This window comes from Stegostoma tigrinum, chromosome 10 (genome assembly GCF_030684315.1).
Source record: "Stegostoma tigrinum isolate sSteTig4 chromosome 10, sSteTig4.hap1, whole genome shotgun sequence".
Lineage (NCBI taxonomy): Eukaryota > Metazoa > Chordata > Chondrichthyes > Orectolobiformes > Stegostomatidae > Stegostoma > Stegostoma tigrinum.
The window spans coordinates 85,319,676-85,346,350 of record NC_081363.1 but is presented as its reverse complement, the minus strand read 5'-3'; the positions used below and the strand labels follow the sequence as shown (position 1 = coordinate 85,346,350).

At 48.2% G+C, this 26,675-nt stretch overlaps 1 protein-coding gene and 1 long non-coding RNA gene across 3 annotated transcripts in view; one reads left to right on the top strand and one right to left on the bottom strand.

The window, feature by feature from the left end:
• LOC125455683 (cysteine-rich protein 2-like) overlaps positions 1-26,675 on the top strand; it is a 51,123-nt gene that overhangs the window by 23,015 nt on the left and 1,433 nt on the right. Inside the window, exons 3-7 of one of the 2 annotated variants that reach the window (XM_048537994.2) lie at positions 11,113-11,170; positions 14,455-14,601; positions 17,626-17,694; positions 18,018-18,112; positions 26,248-26,305. In XM_048537994.2, the coding sequence (XP_048393951.1) occupies positions 11,113-11,170; positions 14,455-14,601; positions 17,626-17,694; positions 18,018-18,112; positions 26,248-26,305 (427 nt within the window). The remainder of the gene's footprint in view (positions 1-11,112; positions 11,171-14,454; positions 14,602-17,625; positions 17,695-18,017; positions 18,113-26,247; positions 26,306-26,675) is intronic. The other variant, XM_048537995.2, reaches the window with a different exon arrangement.
• The window catches only part of LOC125455684 (uncharacterized), a 67,439-nt gene continuing 62,490 nt past the window's right edge, over positions 21,727-26,675 (bottom strand). The window contains exon 3 of the long non-coding RNA XR_007248289.2: positions 21,727-21,963. This is a non-coding gene — a long non-coding RNA (uncharacterized LOC125455684). The remainder of the gene's footprint in view (positions 21,964-26,675) is intronic.

Sequence of the window (26,675 nt, the reverse complement as noted above, 5' to 3'; positions counted from 1 at the left end):
CCCAAAATGGTGCACTGGGTATGGCGAATGCCCCGCGCGGGGGCACCGGGTACAGCGTATACCCATCATGGGGCACAGTATACAGCATATACTCTATACAGGGCATGTCATACATACGCTGAACAGGACACAGCCCACCCATGTACCTGGCATGGTACGCAGGATATTATGTACAGCAAATAAACATGACACAATACACAAGACAACCACACACACCTCATCAATACGTTGACTGCAGAGAAATACGAAGCAATTGATTAGAGTCGGGAGAGCTCTGAAGCGACCACCTTAAAACCAAGGTTACGATTGTGAAGAGGGCGCAGGAGCAGAGAAACCTAAGATGGTCAGGGCAGAGTGAGAGCGCGGTTAATGAAGCAGGCAGTGCGCTCAGTTTTATTCACGGGAGAGTATGATACTGGAGCAAGCACAGCCTGGCCATTCTGTAGGAAACAGTGACCACCCCCCCCCCCCCCCCAACTCCTCAGCTGGAGTTTCACAGCCAAACTTGAGGAAGCACTTGAGGTGCAAGTGTGGAAAAGATCCACAAGACTAGTCTCAGGGGCGAGGAATCTATTGAAGAGGTTGGGATTGTCCTTCTCCCAGAGGACTGTGTTGTTCCAGTGATCTGTTTGAGCTGCTCAAAACCAGGAGGGTTCCGGACCCTGGAGTAAGCAGGGAGAGACTGGTCCCATTTGATGGGAGGGTTAAGAATGAGAGGGACACTGATATAAAGGAATTGGTGAAAGAAGCATTGGCTCCACCAAGAAAAAAATACACGTGCAGCGAGTGGTTAGGATCTGAAACACACTGTCGTATTGGAACGAGGAACAATAGGGCAGTATTTTTAGAGCCACGGAAACCACAACGTGGGGCGACGTTATGGCTGTTAGAGAGCTAGCACCTGTTGGTTGGGTTGAATCCTCTCTTTCTGTGTTATAACTGTTCTATCACATCGTGTCAGCCTTCCTCTGCTGATAACTGGCAAATGGTTTACCATCGGGATGCAACTTTGTTCAGCTCTGCTCATCTCATACAATCCCAACAGTGTGGAAACAGGCCCTTTGGCCCCAACAAATCCACACCGACCCTCCGAGCATCCCACCCAGACCCATCCCCCTAATCTACACCTCCTGAACTCTATGGGCAATTTAGCATGGCCAGCCCACCTACCCTGCACATCTTTTGGACTGTGGGAGGAAACCGGAGCACCTGCAGGAAACTCATGCAGACACAGGGAGAATGTGCAAACTCCGCACAGACAGCAGCCTGAGAGTGGAATTGAACCTGGGTCCCTGGTGCTGTGAGGCTGCAGTACTAACCACTGAGTGGCACTGTAATGTCTCTGTTGTGTCCCATTTGCGCATCCCTGAGTCAGGCTGGGCTGTGAAACACACGTACGTACAGACAGGCACACACACACCCCGTGCCAGCCATGTGACTGATATATGCAGCAGTAACCATCCTCACCGAGGAGCATGTGCTCAGGCTGCTGTACTCAGAGGGACTAGCCTGTCAAGAGTGACTACACCCTATCCACATCCCCATGTTTCTTTGGGAAGTGGTGAAAGTGGAGTTTGCAACCTGCTGTTTCTGTGACTTTGTTAAACTAGCTTGAATTAGCCGGTGGTAGGATCACAGAGCTATGGAAACATGAGGGTGGAATTGTGGCTTCGGAGTAAGGGAACTGGTTGCAAGGGTGCTGTGTGTACATAGGTGTGTTTATGCGTGTGTGTGTGTGTGTGTGTGTGTGTGTGTGTGTGTATATGTGTATATATTGGTGTTGCCTGTGTGAGTGAATGAGTGTGTATATGTAACTGTCTGTGTCTGTGTTTAAGTGCGTCTCTGTGTGAGTACGAGTGTCGTCTGTGTGACCGAGCAGGGATATTAGTGTATCGTGATCCAAGTTGCCAAAACTTACACCTAGCCCAAAAGGACTAGTGGAATAATAGATTGCAGCCAATTTTGTGGTTAAAAATACACACAAATGATCGCACAACAGTTCAGTTCAGAGAGATAGCACTTGGACCGTGGTACTGAAGCCAGCTCTTCGATACAGCTATCCAACTCCCCTCTCTTCCCCTGCTGTTTCTCTAGCCCCCTACATATGTTCCTCCTCTTCCGGTATTTACTCAATCCCTACTTTGTTTTTTTTTGGAAATTACAATTGTGTCTGTGTTAGTCAGGGGAATAAGAGATCACAATTGCTCACTGCGTGTGTGGGATGGCTAGAAAGATCCATCTCACCTCTGGCCCTTTTCTCAATCATCTGTAACAATTCATTCTTCAACATATTGTCGGAATTACTCTGAAGAATTCAGAAAGTTCTGTGGTTACGGTCCAACAAAAGTTTCCTTGCAGTGAAATTTGTTTTTTATTTGGGCCTGGTGTGTGGATGCATCTTCATAGTTCTCTACTGCAGAGAGCCGCGCATGCTCAGTCTTTGGGAATACTCAAAATAGAAAGTGGCAGACTTGCAGAAACATAACAATTATTTTATTTGTTCACAGGATGGAGGCCCAGCATTTAGAACATAGAACATAGAAAAGTACAGCACAGTACAGGCCCTTCGGCCCACGATGTTGTGCCGTGGAATAATCCTCATCCCAAAATAAAGTAACCTAACCTACACTCCCCTCAATTCACTGCTGTCCATGTGCATGTCCAGCAGTCGCTTAAATGTCACTAATGACTCTGCTTCCACGACTTCCACTGGCAAAGTATTCCATGCGCTCACAACTCTCTGGGTGAAGAACCTCCCTCTGACGTCTCTGCTATACCTTCCTCCTAACACCTTAGAACTATGACCCCTCGTGGCAGTCAATCCTGCCCTGGGGAAAAGTTGCCAAACCCTAGTTGTTGAGAGGGCTGTTGAGAGTCAGTCACTCCGCTGAGGGCCTGGAGTGAGTGACATGTAGGTCAACTCAATTAAGGGCGTTAGTGAACCATATGGGTTCTAAATGACAGTCATTACTTAGTTGCTACTTTTTGAAAGGCCTTTTTTTTTAAATTTTAAAATTGAATTCAGTTGTATTGTCATTTGCAGTGGTTGGGATTTGAACCAGTGTCGCAGGAGCATTAGCCTGGGGTTCTGGGTTAACTAGTCCACTGTGCCAGTTCCCCCCACCCCCCTCCCCCTTTTAAGGGTGCGGGGGATGATGCAGGGAAGTGAAGTCAAGCTAGAGAATCATGCCTTGCTATGGGAACGACATTATTAAACTGTAGCGGGTTGAGAAAAGGATGTTGCTAGGACTGGAGGTTTTGAGTTACAGGGAGAGGCTGAATAGAGCTGGAGTGTAGGACGTTGACCCTGTAGACGTTTATGCAATTATGAGAGGCAGACATAAGGTCTTTTCCTTCAAGACCTTTCATTTGAAAAACGGGACAAGTGGAGGACATTTGGCCCTTCGATCTTTCATTCAGTAAGTCATCATCATATAGCATTGAAACACAGTCGGGGAGCTCAGAACTAAAGTGGCATAGGTTTAAGGTGAGCAGAGAAGGATTTAAGAGAGACCTGAGGGACAACATTTTCGTGCACAGGATGGTTCATATGTGAACGAACTGCCAGAGGAAGTGGTAGATGCACGTTACAAAATTCAAAAGCCGTTTAGACAGGTACATGGATATAAAAGTTTAGAGGGACCTGGCCAAATACAGGTGGGTGGAACTGGTTTAGTTTGGGGAACTTGGTCAGCCTGGATGAGTTGGGCCAAAGGGGTCTGTTTCTGTGCTATATGACTGATTGAGTGATAGATCAGGCTGAAAGGGCTGAATAGCCTCCTGTTATCGTTTTCAAATTACTGCCATTGTGTAGGGCTCGTATATTCAGGCACTGCAGCAGGCACCACATCTAGACCAAACAGGACTCCCTGGCAGAATCCTCTGGAAAAGCCGCTTCCGATGGGCCTCCACCCCATCTCAGGCCCCATCTCCTCCACCGTAAGCAACATACTTCAGCGACACTTTTAAAACGAATGCAGGATGACGTCAACCTCGCCACTAGCAAACCCCTGAGGCATTGATTGATTTTGTCTAAAGGGAGCTGGAGAAATTAATGGGCTGAGCCATCATCTCAGAGAGAGGGAGAATTTAACACGGGAGGCGTGCTCTGAGATAGGAACAACTTATTGTCTTCTCAGTAGATAAAGGGAAGCAGTTTTTCTGAGCTGCTAATACAAAGGCCCGGTCTAAGGCCAGCAGGGCTTTAAATTCAACTGAGAATCGAAACCTGGTGTTAGTGACGATAACCCGTGACACCCTTGTCTGTTGTCAAAAAGAAAATCCACTGGTTCACTCACCTCCTTCAGTGAGCTGCCTCCTTAACAGTAGCGAGGAAAGAGTACTGAAGGCCCAGTTGCCCTCGTTCAGGCCATTGTTCCTACACTGGTGGGGAACTTGGAGTTGGAGAGGTATGTGGACCTGTCTTGGTCGACGTAGATGCCAAAGATAGAAATAGAACTGGGGGGAAGAAAGGTTCTGCTGAGGGATTGCGAGCAGCTCGGGGCTAAGTTTTTTTTTAAAAAAAAGCAGAGCCATGGAAGTAATCTCTGGATTACTACCACATGAAAACTGGCACAGAGCAAATAAGATCAGAAGTAATGCGTGGCTCAGAGGATTGGTTTGGGAGAAATGGGCTCCAAATCAAGGGACACTGGCATAAATACTGGGGAAAGAGATTACTGTTCCATCAGGATGGCTTGTAAAATCACGAGGGGCATAGATAAGGTGAGTAGCAAAGGTCTTTCCCCAGGGTGGGAGGGGGGAGTCCAAAGCCAGAGGGCATAGCTTTAAGGTGAGAGGGGAAAGATTTAAAAGAGCCCTGAGGGGCAACTTCTTTCACACCAAGGGTGATACCTGTATGGAATGAGCTGCCAGAAGAGGCTGGTACAGTTCCAACGTTTAAAAGACATTTTGGACAGGTCCAGAGGAATGGTTTAGAGGGTGAATGCAGGCAAACGGGACTAGTTCAGTTTGGGAAACCCGATCAGCATGGACGAGTTGGGTCGAAGGGTCTGTTCCGCGCTGTATGACTCTATAAATCCTTTAACTCGGTTTGTAGTCAAGGCCTTTAAAACCAATTGGGGTGGGGGAAAAGTGTTCAACTAAAGGGGAGCTTTTGAAAAAAAAATCAAGAAATGAGAGAACAGAGGTGTAGGGTAGTGAAGAGGCAATGATCAGTGTGGCAGGAACGGGTAGGAAATATACACAGAAAAGTACAAAAGTAAAAGAGAGAGGAATAATGAGACAAAGACCAAGCTTTTAAGGATTTTTATCTGATTAGATGCAGCATTTGTAGCAAGGCAAACGAGTTCACAGAGCAAATAGAAATAAATGAACGTGATGCGATAACTAGGACAGAGCCGTGGCCACAAGATGACCAAGAGTGGGACCTCAATTTTCCAGAGTGTTCAACCTACCAGAAGAATAGACAAAGTGGAGGTGGGGTAGCTCTCATAGTGAACAGCATCATAGTGATAGTATCAGCGCAGCGATGAGTAGTGATTGGGTACAACAGATGGTGATGTGGAAATAAGGAATAGCCGGTGAAAGAAATCACGAGTAAAGTCATTACTGTAAGACAAAGTGTAAGTCGGGAAATAATTGAGGCGTGCAAAGAAGGCTCTGCAATTGTCATGCATGATCCGAATCTGTATATTGACTAGACCAGTCAGATAGGCAAGGGCAACATGGAAGACAATTTGTAGAGTGCATCAGGGATTGTTTCTTTGAGCAGCACATTAGAGTAACCTGCCTGGGAAAAGACTCTCTTTGCATTTACTAATGTGCAATGAGGTAGGATTAACAAGAAATCCTGGAGTTAAGGATTCTGTAGGACATAGTGATCACAACATGGTGGAATTTCAAATTCAGTTCAAGGGAGAGCCTTAAGCCAGTGTTATCAAATTAAATAAGCACAGTGACATAAGGACCGAAGCAAAACTTGTTTAAATTTAAATGATCATTGGATAAACATATGGATGATAATGGAATAGTGTAGGTTAGATGGGCTTCAGATTGGCTTCACAGATCGGCGCAACATCGAGGGCCGAAGGACCTGTATGCTGTGCTGTAATGTTCTATGTTCTATAGCTGGGCTGGGAAAATAGACGTAAAGAGAAAGTCAGTGGGTGAGCAGTGGCAGGAATTTAAGCTGATGTTTCACAATGCTCAGCAAAAACATACTTCAGTAAAAAGAAGAACTCTGAGACAAGTAATGATTTGTTAATGGTCAAAGACTTGGTGGGGTGGGGAAGGTACAGGAGGATACACTGAGTGGGTGGTAGCAGGAGGTTTGTGGGGAGTGTAAATGATGGATACCTAACAGATGGAGCAGTAGACCTGTCTGTAAGGTGTCAGGTGGAATAGACCTGTCTCTCCCGAACTTGCTCTGCCATTCAGCCCTACGATCACCAGCTAACCTCCCACCTCCGCTCCTCTACCTAGATGCTGTGTGTGTATGTGCGACAGTGTTTCATTAGGAAACCTCTTGGCCCCTTTCAGAAGTGTCGTTTTAAGCTTTCTCTCTCTGCCTGTTCACTTTTTTGCCTTTTTGTTTTAAAACTCTCCCTCCCTTGTTGGTCCTGTCCCATCTGGTTGGTGGTGCTTCCACCCCATGCTGAGGTAATGACCCGTATTGGCGCTCCCTCCAACAGCCCAGCAGCCTGTGGCCCTGCCCGACACACGGCAGCTTCCAGTCCGCGCCGCTGAACGTGATCTGCCGTGATCTGATCTACACTGCGTGAGGATTGGTTGATAGCCTCAACAGCTGTCGCCTCCCCCTCTCGGCTGAGTGTCATCGGTCCACTGGCAGCTGCTTGTTCGAGATGCCTCCACCCCTCCCCCCAGCTAGCTGTCTCACTGCTGTCACTGACCATAAACGGAGCGAATCCCCGGGATCTTCAGGGACGCAAACCGCACGGAGAGCGAGTGCTCCGTGATGGAAGGCATCTGTTTCCAGTCTTAACCGTGATATTGTTGGTTTCGGCATTTCCTGGGGTCTCACTTTGCAGCGTTTGGGCTGGGGGCTAATCTGTTTAACTGCAGCTGGGCCTGCAGGCTTAAGCCAACGGTCGTGGGAGCAGAATTAGGCCACTCAGCCCGTCGGGTGTGCTCCACCCCTCGCGGCTGATCTGATAAACCTTGGCTCCACTTCCCTGCCTTATCCCCATAACCTCGGTGAGCTTCTGCAGTGCATCTTGCAGACAGTATGCAGTGTTGCTACTAAGTGTTGGTGGTGGGAAGAGTGGATGTGGTGCCAGTCAAGTGGGCTCCTTTGTCCTAGAGGGTGTCCAGCTTCTTGACAATGCTTTAAGGTGGCAATTAGTCACATGGTCCACTTCCACACCTCTTTAGTTTCAATATCACAACGAGATAAGATTTAGGAGCAACAGTAGGCCACTCAGGGCATCGCTGGCCCGCTCTGCCATTTATTGCGCTCCTGGCTGATCTCCCCTTGGACTCGACTCCACTTTCCCGCCTGCTCCCCATCAACCCATCGCTGATTTAAAAATCCGTCTCCTCTTCAAATTTATTTGAATGTACCAGCATCCACCACACTCTGGGCAAGCGAATTTCACAGACTCACGCCTCTTTTGAGAGAAGTAATTCCTCCTCTTCCCTGTTTTAAATCTACCGAGCCTTATCCGAAAACAATGATCACTCCTAAATTGCCCCGCATGAGGAAACATCCTCTGCACCTCTACTTTTGCCCATCCCCATTGGCATCTTGTACACCTAAATTAGATCCCCTCTCTAAACACCAGACAGTGCGGGCCTCAATCTCCTCACAAGATAAGGCCCCTCATCTCTTGAATCAATCTAGTGAACTGCCTCCAATACAAACTACAGCCCTTCCCAAGTAAGGACACTGTCTTCAACTAACTGAAGGGACCAAACCGCACAGTGAGGGGACTGAGGTCCACCCAAAGGTTTTGTGCAAAGGTGCAGTGGAGTTTAATTTGGACGAACACAAGGCATTGCATTTTGGTAAAACAGACAAGGTGAGGACTTGTATGATTGAGAATAGTGCCTTGTGCACTGTAATAGAACAGAGAGACCTAGGGGTTCAGGTACATACTTCTTTGAAGTTGCGTCACATACAGACAGGGTGGTTAAGGAGGTATTTAGCATGCTTCCCTGCATTGTTCAGACCTTTGAGTGCAGGAGTTGGGACGTCAAGTTGAGTTTGTACAGGACGTTGGTGAGACCTCTTCTGGAATACTGTGTTCGGTTCTGGGCATAACATTGTAGGAGGAATATTATTAAGCCGGAGAGGCTTCAGAAAAGATGTACCAGAATGTTGCTGGGTATGGAAGGTTTAAATTAGGCTGGGTATGCTGGGACTTTTTTCTCCAGAGCTTAGGAGGTAAAGGGTAACCTCAGAATTTTATAAAATCATGACGGATATGGATAAGGTGAATAGTGGGTGTATTCCCAAGGGTGGGGAATTTCAACTAGGGAGTGCATTTTTAGGGTGAGAAGGATTTTAAAAAGAAAGACGAGACACCTTTTCTTCTAGATAGTGGTTTGTATGTGGAATGAACTTCTAGAGGAAGTGGTGGATGGGGGTACAGTTACATCGTTTAAAGGTCACTTGGATAAGGCCGGGAATAGGATAGGTATGGTGGGATATGGGCCAGGAGCAGGCAGGTGGGATAGGTTTGTTTGGGATTATGGTCAGCATGGACTGGTTGGACTGAAGGGTCTGTTTCTATGCTGTATGACTCCATGAAACCGCATTCTTAAAGTCTCCAGCGCAGCTGTAATATCTGGGGATTCCTATGAATGAAGCTGTGTCCTCCAGCAGGGGGTTTGAATGAATTAAAACCAAAGGGGAAAAAAAAACACAAGGAATCTAATGGGTGAAAGGGATAGTGTTGACAGCTGCAAACAACAAAATGGGAAAAGAGATTAAAGGGACTGAATGTTTTGTAAGTGTCTGCACCGCAGAGTTGGTCATAATGTGTGATTAAGTGACTCCAGAAATTAATGTCATGGTTGGATGGTCAACACAGTTGTACGGTAATCCACAGGCATTTACTCTTGTCCATTTTTAATTGGGTCACACCACACACAAAAACACGGCACGTAAGGGAATGTAGTCTCTAGTTCCACCAACTGTTGTTTCAAGGTTACAGTCTACAGAGAAGCAGATGGGTCTGCTGTATCCTGGACCCGGGCACCTTGGCTTTACTCGTGGAAGCGAGGAAATCATGTTAATCCTTCATAAATCACCAGTTACGTCTCAGTGGGAAGGTGGTAATTGTACTTCAGGAAGGATGTTGAGAGTTTACCGGAAGTAAACATTCCTAAAAGGAGACGTAATGTTGAAGCTTTTGGTCATCGTGCCCTCATCAGGATGCAAATGCAGGAAAGGAAATTTTAGAAAGGACTTATAAATAAAGCGCAAGAACGGAGCACCTTGGAGATGGCTATGGTAACATCTTGACCAGACAATGCACTTGTGTGGTTTGAATTCAGACCATTCGCTACGACCGTTATCTCCGTGATATCCGGAATCTAGCGATGCATCACTGGTTCGTTCTTTTCTGGATTCGGTTTTCTTGTATTTGAATCCCGACAAAAAGATTCGACTTCACACCTCCTTTCCCGGCACAAAAGGATTTGCGAGGATGAGACGGGAAGTAGAAAAGAGTTGCGTTTGAGTAGCACCAGAGCAGCCAGGAATGTTATCCTCGGAGTCAAAATTAGTCATGGCAGATTCGATGGAGCCAGCCAAAAATTGGAGACTCCTCCAAACAGACCAAACAAGAGAGAGCTGTGTCCTGTAGCAGGAGGTTTGATAACCTGCAGCAATGGGTTTAAGATAATTGGTAAACCAACCCAAAGATCAGGGAGAAGAATTTTTTTGTTACAGAAGGCACAAATCATTTTCCTTTGCATGCAACCAGTTGTGATCTGGAATGGACATTGCTGGCAATAACTTATAAAAGGAGATTTGTGTCTTGGAGTTGTACTGCACAGAAATAGACCCTTTGGTCCAACTCAACCAGATATCCCATATTCCTCTAAACCCTTCTTATTCGTATACCCATCCAGATGCCTTATAAATGTCACAACTGTACCAGCCTCCATCACTTCCTCTGGCAGTTCAATCCATAGACGTGTCACCCTCTGTGTGAAAAAGTAGCCCCTTGAGTCCTTTTAAATCTTTTTTCCCCCCTCTCACTTTCCCCCTCTAGTTTTGGATCCCCCTATCCTGGGGAAAAGACCTTGTCTATTTATCCTACCCAAGCTCCTCATAATTTTATAAGCCTCTGTAACGTCACCCCCGCAGCCTCCAATGCTCCAGGGAAAATAGCTCCAGGCTATTGAGCCTCTCCCTGCAGCTCAAACACTCCAACCCTAGCTACATCCTTGTAAATCTTTGCTGAAATATTTGGAATTTAACAACATTTTTCCTATAGCAGGGAGACCAGAACTGAATAGTTTTCCAAAAGTGGCCTAACAAATGTACAGCTGTAGCATGACCTCCCAACTCCTATACTCAGTGGACTGACTGGTGAAGGCAAACACAGCCTGACTACTACACCTTCAGGGAACTGTGATCTCCAAGGTCTCTTTGTTGGGCAACAGTACCCAGGATCTTTACCATTAAGTGTATAAGATTCAAGAAATAGTCGGAGAAAGGAGAGGGGTAGGAGAAAAACATTAACCAGGAGAGAGATCTTGCCAGACCACGATCTGGAAAAGCCTCTGAACCTCTAAAATTGCTGCATTTGAAGGGATTTTAGGGGGAAGTGTTTGGAAGTTTGAGACGTCCTGCAAACTTCTGAAGTTGCTGTTTGCTGTGGAGGAGTTTCTGATGGGGGGTGTGGCGGGGTGTTGGGGGGGGAGATAGAACCCTGTCACTGGGATGTGTAACCGGTACATGATCAATGCCAAAACTGAAACACTGGATGATGTTAATGTAGTCCTGCCAGGCTGTGCACTGGCCGAATGCTTACTGCCTAAATTTCTTGCGTTTACACCACAGTCGGGTTTATTTTGTCTTTTGCCAAATTTATTGCAGTTTTCTACAATGCGAATGGGTCTTACTTAATTTGTATGATGTGGCACTAACTGTGGGTCTCTCTCTTCCCTGTTCCACAGCATGACGATAAACCATACTGCCACAAACCCTGCTACGCCACACTGTTTGGCCCTAAAGGTGAGAGTGAATGCATTCTCCTAGAAGCCAGGTAAAGCTTAGCAAAAGACATAAAACAGTAAAGACTAGACAAGACAAAGTGAGGTCCTCTGAACTTGATGAGATGCATCAGGATATCCAAAGAAATAGCAACAGAATTTAGTGAATGCGACTTCCAAGACTCCTTTAGATTCTGAAAAAAATCCCAAAAGAACGGAAAACTATCACTTATTGAACAAGTGAGGGCGACAAAAAAAAACCCACAGGTAACTATAGGCCAGTTAGCTTAAACATGTGTCATTGGGGAAATGCTAGAGTCTATTACAAAGAATGTGATAGCAGAGCATTTAGAAATGCATAATATAATTGCGTAGACTCTGCATGGTTTCATGACGGGGAAAACATGCCTGATGGTTTTTTTTTAAGTGTTCTTTAAAGATGTTAAAAAGCAGGATAGATAAGGGGGAAGCAGTGGATGTACTATGTTTTGATTTTCATAATGCATCACACATTGGGCTGCTTCATAAAACAAGAGCCCATGGTTTTGGAGGCAATATATTGGCTTGGACAGATGCTAACTGACAGAAGACAGAGTTGGGATGAAAGGGGGCATTTTCAGGATGGAAACCTGTAGCTAGTGAAGTTCTGTAAGGAAGAATGCTGGGCCAGTGATATTTACGACACACATTAATGACTTGAATGAGGTAAGTGAATGTTGTAAAGCCAAGTTACAGTCTACAGGTGGATGTAGGCAGGTTAAGTAAGTGGGTAAAACCCCGGCAGTTAGAATATAATGTGGGGAAAAATGTGAGGTTTTGCACTTTGGCAGGAAGAGCGGCTGAGTATCATTCCAGTGGAGAAAGACTGCAGAAAGCTACAGAACAGAAGAATGTGGGCTCCTCATGCGTGAATCAAAAAAAAACTATTTTCCAAGTTCAGTGGGTAACAGGAACCAAATGGAATGTTGGTCTTGGAATAGAGTGTAAAAGTAGGGAGGTTTTGCTAAAAACTATACAGACACTAGTCAGACCTCCAAATGGAAAACTGTGAAGAGTTTTGGGCCCCTTTATTCCAAGGAAAGATGCACTGGCATTGGAGGCAGCCTAGAGAAGGTTCACTTAGCTGATGCTGGGTTTGGAGGGACCCTCTTCTGAGGAGAGGTTGACCAAGTTGGCCCTGTACTTATTGAAGTTTAGAAGAATAAGAGACAACCTTACTGAATTTTATTTCTCTCTGATATAAAGTGAATCTGGAAATCTTTGCCACACAGGGCTGTTGAGACAAGGTCATTAAGTATATTCAAGACTCAGAGAGACAGATCTTTAATCAGTCAGGGAATGTGGGGAAAAGCAGGACAGTAGAGTTGAGGGTTATCAGATCACCCATGATCACAACGGATGGCGGAGCAGCCTCAGTGGGCTGAATGGCCTAATTCTGCTCTCACGTCCGATGATGGTAAAACAAAAATCTGTGAACCTCGATGCTGAGAACTCCAGTTGGCCCCGGCACCTGGTGGGAGAGCGTTCCTGATTTTTAGCTTTGCTTTGCGTGAGGTTTCTCTTCCCGAGGCAGGGTTACCAACTCCCCAGCACTGGCCTGGAGTCTCCAAGATATGACTCTCAGTCTCTGGGACTGTGCCGAATGCCAACTCTGCAAAGACGGGAGGCGATGGCCTAGTGATATTATTGCTGGACAGTTAATCTGAGACTCTGACCTGGGTTCAAATCCTACCACGGTAGATGGTGGCATTGGAATTTCAATAAATATCTGGAATTAAGTGTCTAATGATGGCCATGAATCCATTGCCAATTGTCGGGAAAGACCCATCTGGTTCACTAATATCCTTTGGGGAAGGATGCTGCCATCTTTACCTGGTCAGGTCTATATGTGACTCCAGACCCACAGCAGTGTGGTTGACTCTTAACTGCCTTCTAGGCAATTAGGGATGGGAAATAAATGCTGCCTAGCCAGCAAAGTGAATTATTTTTTAAAAAAATCACAGGAGCACCAAGAAGCAAAAAAATTTATTTGGTTGTATTTCTGAGTGTTTCTCTTTATTGGATATAAATGGGTTTGGGGGGGGTGCGAAGCACAGATTGAGAGTCAAGCAACATTCAACTGGGTCATGAGGCTTTTTTTTTAAGCTTTTCCACTCAGTCTTTTTGGGAGAGGGTAGAGCTAGCAGGTGGGGGGGCAAGGCATGTGACCAGAACCTCCACGAATCTCCATCCTGACACCATCCATAAATAGTCTACCTCCTGTTCCTAATGTTGGGGACTCTCCCACCAGACGGAATGCTCGGTCTACTCTCATCAAATGGGTTTATGTTTGAAATACCTGGGTCATAGATTCATACAACGTGGAAACAGACCCTTCGGCCCATCATGTCTGTGCCAACCAGCTTTTCCCAAACCAAACTAGTCCCATTTACCATCGTGTGGCTCGTATTTCTCTAAACCCTTCCTATCTATGTACCTGTACAAGATAATAAAATGTGAGGCTGGGTGAACACAGCAGGCCAAGCAGCATCTCAGGAGCACAAAAGCTGACGTTTCGGGCCTAGACCCTTCATCAGATGAAGGCTCTCTGATGAAGGGTCTAGGCCCGAAACGTCAGCTTTTGTGCTCCTGAGATGCTGCTTGGCCTGCTGTGTTCATCCAGCCTCACATTTTATTATCTTGGAATCTCCAGCATCTGCAGTTCCCATTATCTATGTACCTGTACAAATGTCTTTTAAATGTTGTAACTCTACCTCCGGTCTGCCACTTCCTTTGGCAGCTCATTCCGTACACACGCCACACTCGTTGCGAAAATGTTGCCCCTCAGGTCCCTTTTCAATCTTTCCCCTCTCGCCTTAAACCAATACTGTCTGATTCTGGACTCCCCTACCCTGGGGAAAAGCCCTTTGCTGTTCATCCTATCCATGTCTCTCACGACGCTGTACAGCTCTATAAGGCCACCCCTTTATACTCCTGTGCTCCAGGGGAAGAAGTCACAGCTTATCCAGAATAGGACCATAACTCAAACCCTTTAGGGTCTGATAATCTTCCAAACTGTGAGCCCATTCCATGGTTCTTTGAGGGGAAAGAGGAGATAGTTGATAGCAACGTTTGTGCGTGTTACGTGGAGATTGGTGTGTTAGACCAGCTGCCACTCATTTCTGCGCCAGGAGAGTGGTCTGCCACAGAAGGAAGTCGAGGCCAGCATGTTGAATGTTTTCGAGAAGGACTGTAACTTTACATTTTTGGTGGGGGTTCCACTCATGCTGCCTCACGCTTCCACGCTCCTACCTCTCTCGTTTTCAGGTGTGAACATCGGAGGATTCGGCTCCTATGTCTACGACCAGCCCCCGCCAGCCTCCAACACCCCGCCCTTGAGCGTGGCCCCCGAGAGTCAAGCCCCCAAGGCAGTTGCTCCGAAAACTGCAGCCCCTCCCAAGGGTCCCAGCAAAGGTAAGAGGTTCAAGGCCTCTGGACCCCGGTGTGCGGCCCGGCGTCTCCCAGCTTGGCCCGAGGCAGCGCGGCCCGGCGTCTCCCAGCTCGGCCCAAGGGAGTGCTGTGCTGTTGAAGGGACATTTTTTTTCAGATAAGAAGTGACACTGAGTGTTCTCGTCAACAGACACATGGCATGACACATGGGTAATCTGACTGTCTGAGCTCCTGTACCAATATCCCCCTCTCAATCGGTATAAGATTGTCTGATCATTATCATGTCACATAAATTGATTTTTGCATTTCCCGTGCTCCAGAGGCACTTTGTTTATTGTGGTACGCTTTGGGATATCCTGAGGTCGCTTTCTGAATGCAAGTCTCTTCAGATATTTACGCTTGTGACTCTAAACTGTCAGTCATTCCCTTTGTTGAGTTTGGGTTAATACAATCAGTGGGGTTTCTGCCTCACAGCAGTACCAAGGCTGGTGAAGGCTTGTGTCGATCTCTGTCGTCCCATCTCATGCGCTGTCTCTTTCGCTCCCCCTCCCCCCACTACACACACTTTCACTCTCTCTCTCTCTCTCTCTCTCTCCTCACCCCACCCGTCTCTTCCACCCTTTCCTCTTCCTCCTCCTCCTCACCCCATCTCTCCTTCTTCACCCGCCCCTGTCTCTCTCGCCCTCTCCTTCCTCACTGCCTCCCCTCCCCATCTCTCGTGCTCTCCCACCCGTGCTGTCTCTTTCGCTCTTACCCCCGCCCCCCCCACTTCCATTCAGCAGTTGTCTCAGTGTTTCCAGTGCTTGAGCCTGTCCTCCCTGTCATAACCTTCTTGTGTAACCCAAGCAGTCGCCTGTATTTTCATCTCTCTGACTCCGTAGTGAATCGTGAATGCTGCCAAAGCCCCAGTTACACATTCGAGGGCACAGCAGTCCTCCGGGCCACCTCGTCGTCTCCACGTCCCTTTGTTTCCACGATTGACTTTATGCTCGGAGTCTGAGAGTTGCTGTGGAAACCCAGGACGGTGATGAAGCATGTATCACGCAGGGGAAGAGCTGCAGTTCATGGTCGTAGGGAGTCAGCAGTTATGTCAGGCAGGGGCGTATAGGGGTGATGTCACGAAACGAGAAATCTGGACCCCCCCCCCCCCCCCCCCCACCACCACCAGTCCGACTTACCTCAGATCCTACTGCAGCTTGAGACGGAAATGCCAGCTGTTCCTTAATTGTTGCGAAAATGGTTTCGCTGGTGCTGTAGGGAAGGAAATCTGCCATCCTCAACCGTGCCTGTGTGTGTGAGTGAGAGAGAGACAGAAAATGGATGGCACGCTTGAGGTGATTGTTAGAAGAGTTAGGGAGAGAGTGAATAAACTATATATTTGATTCATTGTATCTCGGTACACGTGACAATAATGAAAAGTATTGTTTTACTGACTATCGAGGTAAATCATGCCTTGTGTATGTGCATCGGAGTAATAGAACAGAATATAGTGTTACAGCTACAGAGAAGGTAACGAGAAAGATCTCTAATCTAATATGTGAGAGGTCTGATAACGGTGCAGAAGAGGAGATAACACGGTGTGGAGCTGGAGGAGCACAAAAGGCCAGACAGCATCAGACGTGCAGGAAAGCTGACTTTTCGGGTCAGGACCCTTCAGAAATTTCTTCAGCGTTTCTGGAGAAGGGTCCCGACCTGAAAAGTCAGCTTTCCTGCCCTCTGATGCCACCTGGCCCGCTGCGCTCCTCCAGCCCCCACACCATGCTGTCTCAGATTCTCTAGTATCTGCAGTTCTTGCTATCTTTGAGTGCAGAAGAAGTTGTTCTTGAATCTGTCGGTCCATGTTTTCAAACTTTTGTAGAGGCAGAGGTTATAGCCAGGGGTGGGAGGGGTCTACGATAATGTTGGCTGCTTTTCTGAGGCAGCGGGAAGCGTAGATGGAGCCAGTGAATGGAATTGCCAAACCACCACTGCCCCACCCCACAGAGGGAGCCAGGTTTCATTGCCTGAATGGGGGAGTCAAGGCAGGAACCTTCAACCCATTTAAAATGCATCAGGATCAGCCCCTGAATTCTCGTAACCTCCAGGGATATGGACCTAGAGCTAGGGGGTTGGTGGGGGAAGAGGCCATGGTGAGGTGAGGGTGTGCGTGCTGGTTTCCTGATGGTCGCATCCTCTGCTGTGCCTGCTTCTACATTTTCCAAAATATCGGAAGGGCTGGGGGTTGGGGGGGGGAGGTGGGGCGAAGGTGCAGGGATGGGGGAGTTTAGTTGGATTGGGCCTGTATTCACTAGAGTTTAGATGGACGAGAGGGGCCTCTGTTTGAAATGCAAGAGGATTCTAATGGGAACGGATGGACTAGATACAGGAAGGATGTTTTCCCAGGCTGGATGCTCTAGAATCTCGGGATACAAAATATACTATTTAGGACTGAGACGAGGAAAGATACCTTCACTCAGAGGGAAATGAACTTGTGGAATTCCCTACCACACAAGACTCTGGAGGCCAATATTCAAGAAGCAGGTAATTAATTTTAGATTTTAAAGTCTCAAGGGGCGTGAGGATAAAGTGGGGGAATATGGCAGTGAGATAAAGGATCGTATTGAATGGCTGGAAGGGCTGAATGGCCTACTCCTACTTCCTGTGCAGAGAGGTGGGAGGGAGAGGCTCGATCACTCATCAGGAGGGTTAGCACAGATGCCGAAGGCCAAGCGGCCACCTTCAGCTGTTTGATTTGCCACTGCCCGTTCCCATCCTGGGCAGCTCCAGGTTTTGCCCCTCCTGGAGACGCTGGGTAGTGTGAAGTTTGTGCATTCCCCACCCCAACCCCGCTCTGTGTCTGCGTGGCTTCCGACAGGCAAGCAGAGATGAAGCAGGCGATCAACCAGTCTTGGCCCCAAGCCTGTTTCTTGAGCTTTTTGGCACCGTTGGGTTTCATTGTTTGCTGGGCGTGAGGCAGACTGTAAGTTGTTTTGATGCCTGTAGGCATAGGTTAATGCTCTGGGCACGTTTCCAATCCCACATGATGTGCTGCTTGTGATCTTTTCTCAGCGTCCAGCATGACCACCTTTGCCGGGGAACCCAACATGTGCCCGAGGTGTGGCCAGAAGGTCTACTTTGGTGAGTTGCCAGTGGGCATTCGGTGAAGCGGGCACGCTGCTTGGTTGCCCGTGCTGCAGGGTGGGAGGGTTGGGGGGGCTGAAGGATGCATTTGAACAATAGCGTGGGGGCCACTGCTTGCGGGGCCTCTGGGCAGACAGAGGGGACGGAGGCCACCGTGCCACACCCCTTGTCCCACCCCAAGTGGGCAGATGCCTGCCATTTTGTTTTTTTTAATATAGGTGTGAGATTGAGATGGCGGACGAAGCTGGAAGAACGTGTTTTAAACCTCTCTCTCTCTCTCTCTCTCTCTTGCGCTCTATCTCTCCCCGTTCCTAATACAGCTGAGAAGGTGACGTCACTGGGCAAGGATTGGCACCGTCCTTGTCTCCGATGCGTGCGGTGTAGCAAGACCCTGAACCCGGGAGGCCACGCAGAGGTGAGTGGAACGTTAAACATTGGCTTCCACAAGACTGGCATTGACTGCTGCTCACTAATACCCTTTTGTTTTTGGGGAAAGAAATCTGCCGTCCTTACTGTGGGGAGGCAGTGGTCAAGTGGTATTCCGTTAATCTGGGGAACCTGGGTTCACAGTCTTGCTGTGGTAGATGGTGGAACTTGAATTCAGTGAAAAGAAAATCTGCAGTTCAGGGACTAACGATGACCCGGATCCATTCCCGATGGTTGTCGTTGGCGCAGGCCTGACCGACTTCTCCAAAGACCCTTTTTAATGTCACGCAGACATTCTACCAGATTATTAAAACTAGGCCGGATCCATCTGCAGCTGCACATTACAGGACAGAAGGTTCATCTCCCACTGCACATCTGCAACCCAGTGGGCACAGCCAGAAGCTGAACGTGTCAAAACTGGTTCTCAGAAATGGAAGCAAATGCCATCACGAGGGCACCGACACACACACAATTGCCTGGAAGCTTTCTCTTCAGCTTTAGTGGAGCTCTGACAGTGATGAGAAGTATCAGAAAGTTCCGGAGCCTTGCTTTTACAGGGGGGACCGTTTCAAAGCCCAGTGCTATTTTACTAACTCACTGATCCAATTGCGAAACTGAAATGCTTGCTCAAAGCCATGGACATTTTTTTAAAAAGTAGAAAAGAAAGCAAAAGACCCACGGGGTTCACAAACGGCCTTTAGGGAAGGAAGCTGCCATCTTTACCTGGTCTGGCCTCCGTGTGACTCCAGACCCTCGGCTCCATGGCTGACTCTCAACTGCCCCTTGCGATGGCCCTGTGAGCCCCTCAGCTCAAGGGCAGGAAATGCAAGCCTCACCAGTGGTGTCCACATTGCATGAAAGGCTTCACAAACAAAAGCACGGGATCTTGTCAGATCTCTCGACCTTTAATTGTTTTGACACCTGGGCTTTTGCATCGGAATGGACCACCACCACCACCCCACCTCCCCCCCCCCGCCCCTTTATAATAAGGTGAGTGGTGAAGGCCCTTGTATTAAGATGAAGCAAAGCGCTTCCAAGAAAACGTCCCACAGATCGGGACAAGATCCAAGTGAAGGCTACAGCCCTTGTCGATAGCTCGTGGCAACATAAAAGACAGAAGCTGCATTTTTGTAGTGCCTTCTCATGGCCTCAGTCTGTCCCAACATACTTAAAAACAAGCCAGGGTAGACGATGGCCTGGTGGTGTTATCACTCGACTGTTAATCCACAGACCCAAGTAATGTTCTGGGGACCTGGGTTCGATTCCTGCCACAGCAGATGGCGGAATTTCAATTCGATCCAATGACAGCCGTGAAACCGTTGATGAGTTTTTTGAGAAAGTCCATCTGGTTCATTAATGTTCTTTTAGGGACGGAAACTACCTTCTGTACGTGGACTGGCAAGATTTTTTTTAGCTGTGTCCTCTCACTCCATCATTGCCCGGTCTTTTAGCTCCTAGGCCCAAGGCTTTGGAGGCGCCAATGCCTCCAAATCCATGCCTGCTTTCTCTTCTCTTTTTTTTAAATGTCCATGGCTTTGAGCAAGCATTTCAGTTTTGCAATTGGATCAGTGAGTTAGTAAAATAGCACTGGGCTTTGAAACGGTCCCTTCTGTAAACGAAAGGCTCCGGAACTTTCTGATACTTCTCATTACTGTCAGAGCTCCATTAAAGCTGAAGAGAAAGCTTCCAGGCAATTGTGTGTGTGTCGGTGCTCTCGTGATGGCATTCGCTTTTGTTTCTGAGAACCAGTTTTGACACTTTCAGCTTTTGGGAAGGTGGCTGCGGCCGCTGGGTTGCAGATTTGCACTGGGAGATGAACTTTCTGCCCTGTAATGTGCAGCTGCAGATGGATCCGGCCTAGTTTTAATAATCCGGTAGAATGCGTGTTATTAGATAGGGTCTTTGAAGAAGTGGGTCAGGCCTGCGCCAACGACAAGCACTTTCATAAACAGCGAAATACCGCGCATGTTAGAGATCTGACGTAAAGGCAGACAGTATGTTTGGAGGATCTGGATTTTTGGCTCAGTGGTACCTGGCCTGCTGTCACCACACATCACAGAGAGCTGTGATAGAGAGAAATATTGGCGATTAATGACAGTGACTGAGGCTGTGAACACACAGAGGCCTGAGAGAAACAGAATGCGCTGGGGAAACTCTGTGCAGAGAGAGAGAAAAACAAATACAGAGTTAACACATGGAGTCTGATATGATTTATCCTTCGAAATTCAGCTGAAGAGGAGTGATACTGGATTCAAAATGTTAACTATGTATACCTCCCCACAGACGCTGCCGGATATGCTGAGTTTCTCCGGTAATTTCTGTTTTTGAACACAACCTCTTGTGTGATGTCGTAGAGTTGTACTGTGCGGAAGCACGCCTTCGGCCCAACCCGTCCCTGCTGACCAGTTTTCCTAAATTGGACTGGTCCCATTTGGCCCATATCCCTCTAAATCTTTCCTATCCATGTTCCTGTCCGTGTTTCTGTTTAAGTGTTGTAATGGAACCCACTTCCTCGGACAGCTTGTTCCATATACGCAGCACCCTCTGCATGAAAATTTTGTCCCCTTGGGTCTGTTTCAAATCTTCCCCAACACCCCCCACCGCAACCTTAAACCTGTGCCCTTCAGTATTGGGCTCCCCTTCCCTGGGGCAATGACTTTGACTAGTCATGCTCCCTAATGATTTTGTGAACATCAATAAAGTCACCCTTCAATCTCCAACGCTGTGGGGGATGAAAGCCCGGTTTGTCCAGTCTCTCCTGATAACTCAAACCCTCCAGTCTCCGTAACGTCCTTTGTTGCACTCTTTCTAGTTAATTAATGTCCTTCCTCTAGCAGGGTGACCAGAATTGTACACAGTGCTCCATTGTGGCCTTTTCAATGTCCCGTAAAGCTACAGCCTCATGTGGGTAAGGCCATAAATGTGATCAAACAGTGAGATGCTTCACAAAGCCTGACATCTGTTCCCCACCCTTTTATTAGCTGCTGTGTCAGCTTTGAGCTACTCATGCTCGCTCTGGTAATGGCAAAGGAGTTTTCTGAATGCGAAGGGGGTGCAGCGTGCATAAATAAATAAGCCCCCATCTGCCTTTGTGCACAGAGATACCAGCTCACCCAGTCACCCATCTAGTTCCCATGTCCCCAAAGCCCCCCACAATATTGCACCCACTCAGCAAACTCTGCTCTGGCTCGGAGGTTTGACCTTGAACTCTGGGGTGGGAGTGAAGAATTAGCCAGTGGTGATGCAGCAAAGCGGTTGGGGTGAACCAGGGCAGGGAGCTTTGCCCTCTCGTAACACACAGAATCCCTTCGGTTGCGGAAGCGGGCCGTTCAGCCCTCCGAGTCCATGCTGACCCTCGATCTGCCCCAGAGGGTAGTTTGAAAGTCGACCACATTGCGGTGAGCCTGGAGTCATGTGTAGGCCAGACCAGGTGCAGATGAGCAGATTTCCTTCCCTAAAGGACTTTGAGCCTGGTAGATTTTTTTTTCCTTCCCCCCCCCCCCCCCCCCCCCCCCAACACACACACACACACATACAATCAACAATAGTTTAGTGATCATCATTTAAAGTCTGAATGTCAATTTTATTTTTGACAAATGGGTTTCAAATTCTACCAGCTGCTGTGTGCTTTGTTATCAAAGTGTGGAGCTGGATGAACACAGCAGGCCAAGCAGCATCTCAGGAGCACAAAAGCTGTCGTTTCGGGCCAAGACCCTTCATCAGAGAGAGGGGCCTCCGAGCTGTGTGCTTTGAAGCTGGGTCTCCAGAGTCTGGCTTTACAGTCCAATGATGATACCACAAGGTCACCACCTCCCCGTGATCCATAGTTACTGACATTCCCTGGAAAAAGCACAGAGAGAAGGACATGACAGTTTATAAAAGTTGGATGCAGGTGCCAACGCCAGACTGAACTTTTTTTTAAGAGAAAAGCAAAACTCCTGTTTGTTTATAATTGCTGGCGGCACCAATGTTTATTACCCGCCCCGATTGCCCAAGTAAGGGTGAGCTGCGCCTCTAATTCTGAGAAGCGTCCCAGGAGTCCTGGGCCTGCATTCATCCTTCAGTCTCCGTGTCACAATCAGCGGATTGTTTGGTCCTTTTCGCTCCGCTTGCTGTGCGCCGATCAGTTGCCGCGTGCCCTACACGCCGGAGGATGTGAAAGGCGCCACATCAAGGCACGCTCCTGACTCTGGATGAACACAGCAGACCAAGCAGCATCTTAGGAGCACAAATGCTGATGTTTCGTCACTGTCTTTGCTGATGAAGGGTCTAGGCCTGAAACGTCAGCTCTTGTGCTCCTGAGATGCTGCTTGGCCTGCTGTGTTCATCCAGCTTCACACTTTGTTATCTTGGATTCTCCAGCATCTGCAGTTCCCATTATCTACATTCCTGACTCTGCTCACCGTCACTTTTGTAGGACCGTGAGCGGCAATGGAACTGGCTGCAGAGTTTGAACCTGACTGTTCACTCGTAGCCATGAGCCTGTGAGGATTGCTTTTAGCAAGGGCTTGGTAAAATAATGTTGATGACAGCTAACAGACATATTCTGCTCACAGAAGGAACACCCAGATGGTCAACCCTCACCGCCCTGGAGGCTGTTGGGGCCCATTTTTTGCCCATCAGCCAGTGCCCAGCCCCTGCTGTCTCCCTCCATCCCTGCAAAATGTTTCCACGCATCAATTATTCATCGAGTCGCCTGTATGAAACCTCACAGCTTTCATCACCATTTCATTGCACAGGGTTCTGATCTCAACTTGCTGTGTTTAAAAATAACATGTTTCCATAACTCCACTTTGTCGCACCCACACACTCTCTCGCTCTCTCTCTTGTGTCCCCATCTCTTCACTAGGATATCAGTTCCATCTGCCACTGGAAGCATCCCCTCCCATTCTACCCTGTCAAGCACTCCTATAATTGTCGACAGCTTCATTCAATTTTGTCTCTGCGCTCTCTCCCCCCCCCCACCTCAGGACGTGACAGCACACTTGATGTGAATTGCTCCACCTCTGCTGGCTTTCACTTGCATGGCCCTGAGCCTCCGCGAATCCTTTCCTATGCCCCCACTCCAACCCTGCCCTTCTCTTAGGACGTACCTGTCTGACGCAGCTTCCCTGTAACCGCCTTGTGCTGTTTTCTAAGCTCCTGCGGGATGCTCTGTGGAGTTAAAGACGCTATGTAAATGCAGCGTGTTGTTGCTGCTGTGTGCCTGTCTACATTTCATTTTCCTCCTTCAAAACCTACTCCCCCTCATAAGGATCCTGACAGTGTGGAAGCAGGCCATTCGGCCCATTGAATCCACACCAACCCGCCGAAGAGCATCCAACCCGCTACCCTATTCACTGTAAGCCTGCATTCCTTGTGGCTAGCCCGCACATCTTTGGACTGTGGGAGGACACCTGAGGGAAACCCATGCAGGCAGGAAGCGAATGTGCAAACTGCACACACACGGTCACCCCGAGGGTGGAAATGTACCCGTTCTGTCATGCAGTCTTCAAATCAACAAGATTTCTTGATAGCAAGGTGTGGAGCTGGATGAACACAGCAGGCCAAGCAGCATCTGCCTGCTGCCAGCGTTACACGGAGTGATACAGTGCTAATGCAGCCTTGTTACGGGGGCGGGGCTGGTGGAATGTGTATTTAACCAGTCTGTCATGACCCACATCCTGGAAACCTATCACGCATCAACACTGGGGAATATAAGGGATGCGATCTGAGGCGTGCTCAATTACAAAACTACTGAAACATGTCTCTGAGATGGAAGCCATTTAAAACTGGACCTGTACTTTGATTTCCATTGTACACTTCTCAGGGTGTGCACCTGCTAATGCGAGCCTCCCATTTGTTCTCCGGAATAAATGTGCTGCTTTTCCAGTCGTTAAGGCTGTGGAAATCTTTTATCTCCACCACCACCAACCCCCCCAGCGGCATTCGGGCCCTGAACTAAACAGCCCGTTTCTGCCTGTGCAGCCATTCTTTCCCCACCCCCGGTACCATTTCCAGCCTATATTCCGTGCTCAAATCTGAGGGGTTAGTCGGTAAAGCCTTCTCATTCAGAAATGACGGTGCTACCGCTGAGTCAAAGTTGCTGGCCCACTCGGTAACTTTTCTGTAGGGATAATAAGAACTGCAGATGCTGGAGAATTGGAGATAACAAAAGTGTGGAGCTGGATGAACACAGCAGGCCAAGCAGCATCTTAGGAGCACAAAAGCGTTTGTTAACCTCTCTGTAGGACCTTCAACATCTCAGTTCTTTGGACAGCAAAGACACAGATTCCACAGTTTAAAACATGAGGGAAACGAAACATTAGCTTATAGGAGGACACAGAAGCAAAGCTGTGTACCATCGACAGTCAAGCCCCATCATTCCCAAATTGCTGCTTTGTGAATTCTCTTACCAGCACGAACCTCTTTATCTGCGGGTCACCCCGTGTCACTGAATATTCACTCAGCTACGTTCTTAAAACAAACTGCAGGGCCGTGGGAGCCAACCAACTCCCACCACCGCCAGCCTGATCACCTTTCACTGCCTCGATCACCAGCAATCTCTCTGCATTCAAGATATTTGAAGATTCTGTCCTTTTTTTGATGAAGGGGATTTCAAGGTTTCTGAGACGCGCAAATATTTTGCCCATGATAACAAAGTGGAGCTGGATGAACACAGCAGGTCAAGCAGCATCTTAGGAGCACAAAAACTGATGTTTCGGGCCTAGACCCTTCATCAGAATCTAGGCTCGAAACATCAGCTTTTGTGCTCCTCTGGTGCTGCTTGGCCTGCTGTGTTCTGCAGTTCCCGTTATCTCTGATATAATATTTTTCCCGTCTCTTGTTTTAAATGGACGTCCCTTGTTTCTAAACGATGACCCCTAGTTCTGCATTCTCCCACCAGACGAAGCACTCTTTCTGCAACAAACCAGCCAAGCCCCTCAGGACTTCGATTCAGTCAAACAAATTTTCTCAAACAAGAAAAGGGACGGAAGAGTCACCCGGACTTTGACCAAGGCCTGTCCCTCCTCCCCCTCCGCCTCCCCTCCCCTCTATCTCATTGATGCTGCTGTGGGGAAAGTGAACCAGTTAATAGTGGTGCAGGGAGCGGTAACACATTGCCTTTGGGCCTCGAACAAATGACCTGTTCCTGGGCAGCATCAGGTTCAGTGCTGGCTACTTACCGGCTCTGATGCTTGGTTGAAATTGGTAGAACATGCTAAGGGGGGAAAGGTCGTAGGTGCTGAATTGGCTGGTGAGCAAAGGGCATACTTGCTGCTGCCCCACTGCATGATGGGGAACACAGGCTTGCCCCAGTTTCTACAAGTCAGAGGCCTTGTCCCAACTGCAGGGAAGTGAATGCCACCAGCAAGCCAACCTGCTTGGGATCTCACGGCTATGGTCTCCCAGTGGGTTAAAGGCAGGGATTGCTGTGATTTGGGGCAGCTCAGTGGTTAGCACTGCAGCCTTTCAGTGCCAGGAACCCGGGTTCAATTCCAGCCTCAGGCGACTGTCTTTGTGGAGTTTGCACGTTCTCCCCGTGTCTGCGTGGGTTTCCTCTGGGTGCTCCGGTTTCCTCCCACAGTCCAAAGATGGGCAGACTAGGTGGATGGGCCATGCTAAATTGCCTGTAGTGTTCAGGGGTGTGTGGATTATAGGGAGTTGGGTCTGGGTGGGATGCTTCAAGGGGCGGTGTGGACTTGTTGGGCCGAAGGGCCTGTTTCCACACTGTAGGGAATCTCATCTAATCTTAAATCTTTATCTCACTGGATGGAGCCCGCCAAAACATTGCACCCAAAGGATGAGCATTCCACATGGCTCAGGGAGATGTTTCTCACCCTCATGTCATGCCCCCTTGCAAAAACATATTTTCTTTTTGCTGAATTTGTGTTATTGGAATGCATTTTTTGGCAAGTCCAGGACAGCCCAGAGGAGGTTACAGCCAATGGACATGACTTTGTGGAGTGCGGTCACTGTTGGAATGTAGGGAGTGTGGTCCATTTTGGAACAGCAGTATGCCAGGGAAATGCAGCCTGGAGTTTTTTTTTGTCTTCGTTGAGAGGACTGATTGAGGTGGGCAGTCAGTATGTGAGTGCAGTGGTAAAGTGCTGAAATGGTCTCTGTGTTTGTCTCTCTGCACAGCATGATGGACAACCCTACTGCCACAAGCCCTGCTACGGAATCCTGTTTGGACCAAAAGGTAACACGGCCCCCTGCTGTCAGAATGAACGCTTCAGTGGGGAATCAGCTGCTCATCTCACCTGACTGACTTCGTCGTAACTATAATGGATCCCCATCTTGGGAATCCAGTGAGCCACATGCAGAACTGATCCCCCTCTCACTGGGATATGGTGGCCATAGGTGTAAACCTGCTCTCACTGGGTCCAGTGGCCCGTGTATAGAACTGATCTCACTCTCGCTGGGATCCAGTGGCATGTGTGTGGAACCGAACCCCCTCTTGCTGGGATCCAATGGCCTGTGGGTAGAGCTGATCCTGGTTTTGCTGGGATCTGGTGGCCTGCGGGTAGAGCTGATCCCTGTCTTGCTGGGATACAGTGGCCCATAGATAT